An 11,321-nucleotide genomic window follows, 5' to 3' on the forward strand; every position below is an offset into this window, starting at 1 on the left:
ATGGAGGACGACCTGGCGCTCCTGAAGGTGGACGCTTTAGAGCGTCACGAGGATGGAGGTTCTGGGTGTGAAGTCTCTTAGATGCGAGTGTTGCAGTGCTTGTATGGCTGTCGTGGAGTCGCAGCGTGCTGCAGAACTTTGGCTATCGCTATCAGTTGTGTCTGTGGAGTGGAGCAGACGTCCGTCAGTCTCCGGAGAAAAGTCTGGCCTCGAGTGTGGCAGGCCGCTCTATACCATCCTTCTGCCTGGTCCTCCGAGCCGTCTGTAAAGTACGAGGCTGCTTGTGGTGGCGTCACAGCCTTTATGGGTTCCAGAGTTAGTCTTTCTAGGTCCTCCCTCCTGCTGGGGGTTTGACTTAACTCTTCCTGAGTGGTGTGACTGCGGGGGTGGCTGGTGTACGACGCCACGGAGCAGTGTACTCACTACTGCTGCAAGTGTCGTCCGAGTTCCTGATGTATGAGGTCACTGTATATACTATTATATGGTGTTGGCCGCCACGTGTGTCCAGGCGGTTCCTCGTACCCTGCAGATAAGGTGGAGGGCGATACTGACTTCTCTTTGTAGGCGTCTGCATCTCCGTCCCATCTGCAGTTCCTGGCCAAGACCTCGGCTGTCATCTGCTGGACTCACACTACAAGGGGCAGCAGCTCAGTCTCCCAACAGATCCTGGTCCACATGGGTGTCCTAGGCAGGAATCCTGACTCAGGGCCGTGTCACGGTTGACCTCCAACTCGAGTCTGTAATCAAACCTCTTGATGCTAACGTGTGACCAGGGGTTTGGCAGGTCTTTCTATGAGCTATCGTGTTGCCTTTTGTGACAACACCGTCGGGTTTTATCCTCGATAACACCACTACAGTACATGTGTTTATATTTGTTTTTATCGTCCAGTACTTTCCAATTTGTTTAGTCAGCTTGCCTCTGACTGTACTGAACGGGTAGGTTCTGGGAACGAACTGTTCCAGACTGAAAACTGAACATCGTTTCCCAGTCTACGTCACCAAAGATACTGCTCACGTCTATGTAGTTTACACGATCAAATCCCCATTTTCAGGTATCGTCTCAGCTCTGTTCCTTTCACTTCCACATTGACCACATGATCAACCTTAAGCATTACATGGCACATTCTTATAAATGGTTCATCATATATATAATATTCTCAAAATCCGGCAAGGTCGATGTACAAGTCCTCTCATCCTATTATGATGCTTCATGAAATATAGGTATAGAAACTTTTCCTGTTTAAACACATAGAAAAAAAATAACTTGTCTCCATGATTCCGTCACCATGGGAATCTAAATTCCTCCATGTCCGTCCCTCCATAACTGAAATCCCCCATGACTTTACCATCTCTGAGAAGGACGCGTTTTAATGCTTCCTAAATATTGTACTTTTGCTCTGGATCGTTGACATACGGAGGAATACACACAGTAATAAGCTATACGTTCAGCAGTTTCTTGGCATGCTGTTACTCTTCTCATTATGTACAGTCCGAATGCGCCAATCTTGCAATATTTTCCAGACACTCGTCAGGTTTAAGTGATGGACACCCTTAAACACTATTATACCCGTTTTTAAAAAGAAATCTCCCTAAGAGTAGATACAGACAGGTACTGTAGAAAATATGTTAATTATAATTCTTTGTCGTCCATTTGAAAGGAAGGCATCACCAAATACCATCATTTTCATTTCCAGGTTAAGGTAGAAATAACGCATAACAGAAAACGGGAGCTTAAGAGGAATCCCCGCTCGGAGCGAAGTTACTGACAACAGCTAAGAAATTATCTATCGTTCTTTCCCTTTTCATCCCTCGAGCCTCCCAGACAGAGAGAGGAAAAGAAAGGTGGACTTGAGACACAGTACCTGCTCCGCCAAACCGTTCAGCAGACGGTCGAACTGGCAGTCTAGCTGACAGTCCAGGTAACGGTCACTGAAAATCAGGGGTTCCTCCGCCAGGGGTCTTATAATGACTGTGTACTGTGCTCATAAGACTGATAACCTCTCCTTCCTCTGCAGCCTAGCATGGGCCGCAGCGGCAACACCCACAGAGGCGGTGCGACTTCCACAGGCAGCGTTGCTAGAGTGGTCTCGATGCTGTACCACAGAGCCGCAGTGAGAGCAGTCCTCTCCCCTGAGATTGAGGAGGTTCTGTGCCTCTGTGACGAGGACCTCCATGTGCAGGAAGCACGGTTCTTCCCGCCCTTCATGCACTGCCAGATGTGCAACGTCAGTCAGCTGGAGATGGACCTCTTATTCTCCACTGGACTCTGCATATCCTCACACTTCTCCCATATCCACTGGACCTTCTTGATGTACATGTTGATCTTCGTCTTGGCTCTCCTCGGTAACTCTCTTCTCCTGTACATCCTGGTGTCGAAGCCCAGCCTGCGCACTGGCAACAACCTTTTCACAGCGAGCCTCGCCGTCGGAGACCTTGTGAACGTGGCGCTGTCAGTGCTCTTCTCCGTCCTCTCCATCATTGTTCTCCAAGACTGGCCCTTCGGAGCCGGTTTCTGCGTCTTCGTCAACTACTTTCAGGTAAGCTGATGGGTAGGGAATGTCACATGTTAACTAGTGCCTTATGACCTACTCGCCATGAAACAAGGGATAGCGCGTAGCGCTCACCGCATGTCTAGCTTGATGAATGATAGTTTCTCTCTGCCGCCACTGTCATTAAATAACTCTTGAGCCTGTGCTCATCTGGAACTGACTTTTGCCATATAAAAATTTCTCTTAAATGTCTAAATTTATTCCATGCATTTTTCGTATTTCTCCCAGTGTACATATATATGTTACATAGTGTAAAGCTAACAAAAGCACTTTAGCAATATAATCTAATCAAAATGAAGAATATACATGTATATAATCATTTATGTAACTGCAGATAAACGTTCGAATTCTGTGAACTCAACACGGGAAAATCCGGTTAACTTTTAATAAAAGATGAAAGCCGGTATACCATAACAAAAACAAGCACAGAATATATATGAGGCGTTCTTATGCCGGCATCTTAAACAGGAAAATGTTATTTGTCATTTCTCAGTTTCACAGAACTCTAATATTTTCAGCTTTAGTCACAGCTCAAAACTTTGGGTTTGAGAAACTAGGCTGTAAACGAACCTGCTTGGTAGCGAGCGAGTCTAGCCACGAGAAAACCACACAAATTTTCAATTTCAGATCGTGGGCAAGTCTAAAGCAAGAGACACATGTGGAAATATGTTGGATTCCCCCCACAACTACCTGAAGACAATCATCCCATCAAACGTAAAATGGCAAACAAGTTGAGGATGTGCGTTGGAAATAACACTAAACACCAGGCTTCATCCTGGTGGCATATATCAACCCAAAGGACAATTTTTTAATACTAGCACCATCTTCTTTTGCTCGACAGACTCCTATAACTTATTCTAGAACAACTCTCTCAACTCTGCAAAATAACTTGGAGTGAAAGCAGTGACTGGAGCAAAAGAAATTTGAAATATTATTAGAAATTAAACTTTCAAGACACATTAACTAAAATTCCTTTCACCTCAGATACTAGTCGACACTCCTTAAGTAATTAAACCATAAACTGTATTCACATAAGATATTGTTTATATATGACACTCGAAAAGCGTTCAATTCTGTAATTATTATTATTATTATTATCATTATTATCATTATCATCATCATTAAGCACAGATGAACAGAACTGGGACAACAGAGGCGATAGTCGCCAAAAAGTGGAAGAACTGTCAGGAAGGACCTTTTATTATTTCCCCATTTTGATATATATATATATATATATATATATATATATATATATATATATATATATATATACATCGGGTCCTAAATTTACGACAGGGTTACGTGTCCGAGAAAAGGACGTACAAATGTGGATTTTTTTTTCTCGGTAACGCCTTCCATGATAAGCTTGGCACAGTACACGTCCTTGACACATGTGCAGCGACACCTACCATACATACAAGCCACATCAAATGTATACATGTAATACACAACAACAAATAAAAAAAAAGACGAATGACATCATTTTTACCTCAGAAATGGACTCCTTGAGCGGCGTATGCTCTGGTTTCCCCATAAATCTCGTCTGCGTATTTGCAATGTTACGCACGGCGGCCAGAGGACAGCAGCGCGTTATCTACGGCCACTTCTCTCTCCATTTGTACTGCATGCACTGTACCACGTCAACTTTCATGTCAAGCGTAATACTACTACTGCGTTGCCTCTTGCGAACACTCGTTGTTATCTTTCCACTGGCACTAACGTCTTCGTTGGTAGTTGTAAGAGTACGGGAATATGAGCACGGAGCAGACGACGACCCTCATCCGACCAACACAAATATGGTTCCCTCTGTCGTTAAGGTAAATAAGTAATGTCTCATCATGACCAAGGAATCACTCCCGTCAGTTTCAGGTGTAATACAAGTAACCTGTAATGATAAACGCTTGAGATTAAAAACTATTTATTCAAGATTGTTTCTATAAAGCTAAGAGTATGCGAAAACACAAAGGGAAAACCCGGTAAGTATTATTCAAGTCGTATTCGACAAACAACAGGATTTGGTAAACATAACCAAAACATAGGTATTATTAAAAAATATATAAAGTAATATCTACTGCTACTCACACGTTTACTACCGTAATACATGTCTAAATAATACATTAATTATAAAGGAAAATGGCAAGCGAAACTATTACATAACGACCGTCCGATGATCAGTAACATTTGTTTTCTCGTTAATTCCGGACACAATCTGGTTTCCACTGCATTATGTCGTTGATGACGCTACCTGCCCCTCTTAATACTCTTGTGAGCAGATGTAAAATGTCATATCTGCAGGGGTTTTTATTTACCTCGTTTTGAAGTACCTTCCACATCTCTGGGGTGGTTTTCCGTCCACATCTCAGTTTTTTTTTTTACCTTCCACATATCTATCAGCGAAAGTGGAATCAAAAGGCTTCATGCCATTAAATCCCTAGGCATCACGTCTCTCCAACTCCTTTCTGTGGTGCTGTTGCTCTCTCCCTGTTCTGCAGGCATCAGTTCGGCCACTGCTCTCGTAAGCTGTCTGCCTGTGTGCCCCCCACCAAGGATTGGTCCAGCGACACCCCTCTGGCATTTCCTTCCCATAGTTTTCTTGTGCAGATCTGTCGCTCGAGGAATGACCGTTATGATACCTTCTTTCCTCGAGCAGCGAATTTGTGGAATTCTCTTCTTTCTTTTTCCTTTCCCGCTTCATATAACATTTTGTCCATTAAGAGCCATGTCGACAAACACCTATGTAGCCGGGATGAATTATTACTTATTTTATTTTTCATTTTTTCTTGGCTTTGATCGAGGGATGTTTTGTCCGTGTCATGTCGGTCACAAAAGAGAAGGATTAAAAGAAGGATAGACTCCCTTCGCAGCAGAGAGTATATAAACAAACTTTCCAAGAAAAGTATATGTAACGTAATTTCTCGTCTTAATGCCAAAATCTCTCGAGTTACCCATATTGTTGTGGGACATTTTAAGCTATCCTGTTTGGGATGTTTGAGATATCTGCTTGGAGTAACTAAGATATCTGTTTGTGGGTAGCTAAGATAGCAACAGGTTTTCCTGCTGAGATTTGACTGCGAAGGAATATCTAAAACTGAATTTCGAAGATTCTAACTCTCTCATGGCAATTTGACTCCTGCTGTAGGATTAGGGGGCCATCTTGAATGACATCACATGAAGGATTCTAATTTTTTAAGTGATTGAGGAAAGGCAATTTGCGAGATATAGATTGCCTATTTGTAATATACGGGGGAAGGGTGGCGGAAGTTCTACACTCTTCTGGTCCCATATATTGACAACCAGAGAGAATGGATGTGAACAAATGAAGACGTTCTGCGCCTGTTCCTGGCGCTACGTCGCTAGCGCGGGAAATGTTTTGGTGAATAACTACAGCGGAACGTGATGCTAAAGTGAGATGAGTCATTACATCAAACTATCATCACACAGTGTAATGTGCCATAACACCGAGTAATGTATCATAAAACTGAGTAATTATTATTACACTGTGTAATGTACCATAACACTGAGTAATGTATCATAACACTGAGTAATGTATCATTACGAGTAATGGATCATTACACTGAGTAATGTACTATAACACAGTAATGAATCATTACACCGAGTACTAGCCATCCATGAGGCCTTCCATTTTTAAGTAGAAGGAATCTGGATCGTGAGTCATGCACTTACATGATTCATACTCTCAGAATATTTTACTCATAATTTCACCTAATTGTCTCATTATTGTATGATTCATCTAAATGTCACCATTCTTACTCATTATTCCCCTCATGCTCTCCTTACTCATGCCATCCCTCACGAACGCCCGTGTATACTACATCATATATATCCATCCTGTAGGGGATCCTTCCAGCAGGTCACATCCCTCTCTCTCTCCCCAAACAGGGGGCGTCCGCGTCAGCGTCTGCCCTGACCTTCCTGGTCATGAGTGTTCGTCGGTATCTGGACGTCATCTACCCTAGCCGAGCCCATGTGACCGCGTCCCAGGATAAGGTTATCCTCGTCCTAGTGTGGGGAGGGTCCCTGCTCATCGCCCTGCCCATGGCGGTCTTCTCAAGCCTAGACCCACCTGGCAAGTGTTAGCTCCCAAGGAGACCAGTGTGTGTGTGTGTGCGATTTTCTCTGCCAGGAGCCACACAATGGGGGAGGGAGGGGGTTCAGTCATGAAAAATGGATGTATAACATTTTCCTTTTTCTTTTTTTCATCAGAAGTGTTGACAGACCGAGCGCGAAAGTCATCACCCAAGAAATACGCAATCAAAACATTGGCGTAACCAGACCTTACAGACGCATGCGCATTAAAATGACACAACACAAGACGGCATTAAAACTTTGGGAAATATTACACCTATGTGAACAAACAAGAGGTCCAGTCACATGAGAATCCTAGGATGACAAACTATCATTGTGAGAAGTACACAACAGATAATAATGGCCATGAAGCCTAACACAAACATGGGTCGATGATGAGCGAGTGTAATAGGCTACGAAGTCATCAAAGCAGACGACAGGCACACAAGTGAACAAGTTTGAACAGTTCGTGCTAATGACATAAAGAAAAATTAAATTTGACTCGACTGCAGTGAAGGTTGCCGACCATAAACACCATTAACATACTCAGGTTTATATGATGGTCGACTTTAATGAAGTTATCACAAGCATCTTGTTGTTGCCGAGACGTCTCGTTCAGGGGCAAATGAAGCACAGCACCATGGTCAGCTGACACTACTATAGTAGGCTGGACGAGAAGAACAGGTTAGGGGTTCTTTTCCTCGTCCTTCATCGCCGTTTCCCAAGTGAGCATGGTAGCTCCAGGAACGGACTAAGGAAGGTTTCTCCTAACTCGCCCACATCCAGAGTCTCCAGCGCCCGCGTGCAATGCACCGAAACCACAGTTTAGGGACACCAGTATCACAAGGAATTCCACAAACGGTGTCTCGGTGAAGTTAGGAAGCCGTAATGACGCAGTGTGAAGTCTTTAACCTAATATAACTATATAAACAGGCGTGCGAAAGAGAGACTTTTGGATGTTAATGTGCTGAGAGGTGCAACTGGAGGGATGTCTGATCATTATCTTGTGGAGGCTAAGGTGAAGATTTGTATGGGTTTTCAGAAAAGAAGAGTGAATGTTGGGGTGAAGAGGGTGGTGAGAGTAAGTGAGCTTGAGAAGGAGACCTGTGTGAGGAAGTACCAGGAGAGACTGAGTACAGAATGGAAAAAGGTGAGAACAATGGAAGTAAGGGGAGTGGGGGAGGAATGGGATGTATTTAGGGAATCAGTGATGGATTGCGCAAAAGATGCTTGTGGCATGAGAAGAGTGGGAGGTGGGTTGATTAGAAAGGGTAGTGAGTGGTGGGATGAAGAAGTAAGAGTATTAGTGAAAGAGAAGAGAGAGGCATTTGGACGATTTTTGCAGGGAAAAAATGCAATTGAGTGGGAGATGTATAAAAGAAAGAGACAGGAGGTCAAGAGAAAGGTGCAAGAGGTGAAAAAAAGGGCAAATGAGAGTTGGGGTGAGAGAGTATCATTAAATTTTAGGGAGAATAAAAAGATGTTCTGGAAGGAAGTAAATAAAGTGCGTAAGACAAGGGAGCAAATGGGAACTTCAGTGAAGGGCGCAAATGGGGAGGTGATAACAAGTAGTGGTGATGTGAGAAGGAGATGGAGTGAGTATTTTGAAGGTTTGTTGAATGTGTTTGATGATAGAGTGGCAGATATAGGGTGTTTTGGTCGAGGTGGTATGCAAAGTGCGAGGGTTAGGGAAAATGATTTGGTAAACAGAGAAGAGGTAGTGAAAGCTTTGCGGAAGATGAAAGCCGGCAAGGCAGCAGGTTTGGATGGTATTGCAGTGGAATTTATTAAAAAAGGGGGTGACTGTATTGTTGACTGGTTGGTAAGGTTATTTAATGTATGTATGACTCATGGTGAGGTGCCTGAGGATTGGCGGAATGCGTGCATAGTGCCATTGTACAAAGGCAAAGGGGATAAGAGTGAGTGCTCAAATTACAGAGGTATAAGTTTGTTGAGTATTCCTGGTAAATTATATGGGAGGGTATTGATTGAGAGGGTGAAGGCATGTACAGAGCATCAGATTGGGGAAGAGCAGTGTGGTTTCAGAAGTGGTAGAGGATGTGTGGATCAGGTGTTTGCTTTGAAGAATGTATGTGAGAAATACTTAGAAAAGCAAATGGATTTGTATGTAGCATTTATGGATCTGGAGAAGGCATATGATAGAGTTGATAGAGATGCTCTGTGGAAGGTATTAAGAATATATGGTGTGGGAGGAAAGTTGTTAGAAGCAGTGAAAAGTTTTTATCGAGGATGTAAGGCATGTGTACGTGTAGGAAGAGAGGAAAGTGATTGGTTCTCAGTGAATGTAGGTTTGCGGCAGGGGTGTGTGATGTCTCCATGGTTGTTTAATTTGTTTATGGATGGGGTTGTTAGGGAGGTAAATGCAAGAGTTTTGGAAAGAGGGGCAAGTATGAAGTCTGTTGTGGACGAGAGAGCTTGGGAAGTGAGTCAGTTGTTGTTCGCTGATGATACAGCGCTGGTGGCTGATTCATGTGAGAAACTGCAGAAGCTGGTGACTGAGTTTGGTAAAGTGTGTGGAAGAAGAAAGTTAAGAGTAAATGTGAATAAGAGCAAGGTTATTAGGTACAGTAGGGTTGAGGGTCAAGTGAATTGGGAGGTGAGTTTGAATGGAGAAAAACTGGAGGAAGTGAAGTGTTTTAGATATCTGGGAGTGGATCTGGCAGCGGATGGAACCATGGAAGCGGAAGTGGATCATAGGGTGGGGGAGGGGGCGAAAATTCTGGGGGCCTTGAAGAATGTGTGGAAGTCGAGAACATTATCTCGGAAAGCAAAAATGGGTATGTTTGAAGGAATAGTGGTTCCAACAATGTTGTATGGTTGCGAGGCGTGGGCTATGGATAGAGTTGTGCGCAGGAGGATGGATGTGCTGGAAATGAGATGTTTGAGGACAATGTGTGGTGTGAGGTGGTTTGATCGAGTAAGTAACGTAAGGGTAAGAGAGATGTGTGGAAATAAAAAGAGCGTGGTTGAGAGAGCAGAAGAGAGTGTTTTGAAGTGGTTTGGGCACATGGAGAGGATGAGTGAGGAAAGATTGACCAAGAGGATATATGTGTCGGAGGTGGAGGGAACAAGGAGAAGAGGGAGACCAAATTGGAGGTGGAAAGATGGAGTGAAAAAGATTTTGTGTGATCGGGGCCTGAACATGCAGGAGGGTGAAAGGAGGGCAAGGAATAGAGTGAATTGGAGCGATGTGGTATACCGGGGTTGACGTGCTGTCAGTGGATTGAATCAAGGCATGTGAAGCGTCTGGGGTAAGCTATGGAAAGCTGTGTAGGTATGTATATTTGCGTGTGTGGACGTATGTATATACATGTGTATGGGGGGGGTTGGGCCATTTCTTTCGTCTGTTTCCTTGCGCTACCTCGCAAACGCGGGAGACAGCGACAAAGTATAATAATAATAAAATAATAACTATATAAACCAACACGACACAACAATGCCATTAACCTAATCTTCAAATGGCCCGACACGTCACAGATATTGAAGGCAATTTACATTAGCCTCTCACACCACATTCCTAATTACATCTGGTTACTAGTCACATGGGAAAGGCTGGTGAACACAGCTTTAATGGAAGATGTCAGCGACGTAACCTATCTAGATTTCGACATTGACACGATAAATCAGAACGAAGTGTGCGGTGCGGAGGCAAAGTGATCAACATTATTGCGAATGAATACTAGTTTTTTTCTGCCATGTCATCAAATTTTGCTTATAAATGATTCACTGTTGTAGTTGCAATGATTTCTATTTATGCTAGACATTTCAGCACACCAGAGAGGATCAAAAATCGATCCCAGGACTATGTAAAACCCAGGCACCATAACATTTATATATCGCTATGGTCGAGAACCAAAATGATAAAAGAACTCGTTATGATGTCCATGATGTGTGTGAGTGACATTCCCCAGGATGTAGGTCACCATGAATTTTGTAGCGAGTTATTAGAAACACACGAACACAGAGCCACGACTGCGCAACGATGACACGCGAGAAACTCTGATACGCCAGCTCTTACAGTCTGACGGAGAGACGCGGACAGTTAAGGTTATTAATATGGCCAAATGAGTAAGAAGCGCAGGCAGACACAGTACATATATATATATATATATATATATATATATATATATATATATATATATATATATATATATATATATATATATATATATATATATATATATATATATATATATATATATATATATATATATATATATTTTTTTTTTTTTTTTTTTTTTTTTTTTTTATACTTTGTCGCTGTCTCCCGCGTTTGCGAGGTAGCGCAAGGAAACAGACGAAAGAAATGGCCCCACCCCCCCCCCCCCCATACACATGTACATACACACGTCCACACACGCAAATATACATACCTACACAGCTTTCCATGGTTTACCCCAGACGCTTCACATGCCTTGATTCAATCCACTGACAGCACGTCAACCCCTGTATACCACATGACTCCAATTCACTCTATTCCTTGCCCTCCTTTCACCCTCCTGCATGTTCAGGCCCCGATCACACAAAATCTTTTTCACTCCATCTTTCCACCTCCAATTTGGTCTCCCTCTTCTCCTCGTTCCCTCCACCTCCGACACATATATCCTCTTGGTCAATCTCTCCTCACTCATTCTCTCCATGTGCCCGAACCATTTCAAAACACCC

The 11,321-nt window shown here is 43.2% G+C and overlaps 1 protein-coding gene across 1 annotated transcript; it reads left to right on the forward strand.

The window, feature by feature from the left end:
- The first annotated feature begins 1,710 nt into the window (after positions 1-1,710).
- Positions 1,711-6,647, forward strand: LOC139758542 (RYamide receptor-like). The gene is made up of 2 exons (XM_071680065.1): positions 1,711-2,537; positions 6,450-6,647. The coding sequence occupies exons 1-2, from the start codon at positions 2,022-2,024 to the stop codon at positions 6,645-6,647; spliced, it is 714 nt and encodes a 237-aa protein (XP_071536166.1). The 5' UTR covers positions 1,711-2,021.
- Positions 6,648-11,321: the final 4,674 nt, after the last annotated feature.

This window comes from Panulirus ornatus, chromosome 30 (assembly GCF_036320965.1).
Source record: "Panulirus ornatus isolate Po-2019 chromosome 30, ASM3632096v1, whole genome shotgun sequence".
Lineage (NCBI taxonomy): Eukaryota > Metazoa > Arthropoda > Malacostraca > Decapoda > Palinuridae > Panulirus > Panulirus ornatus.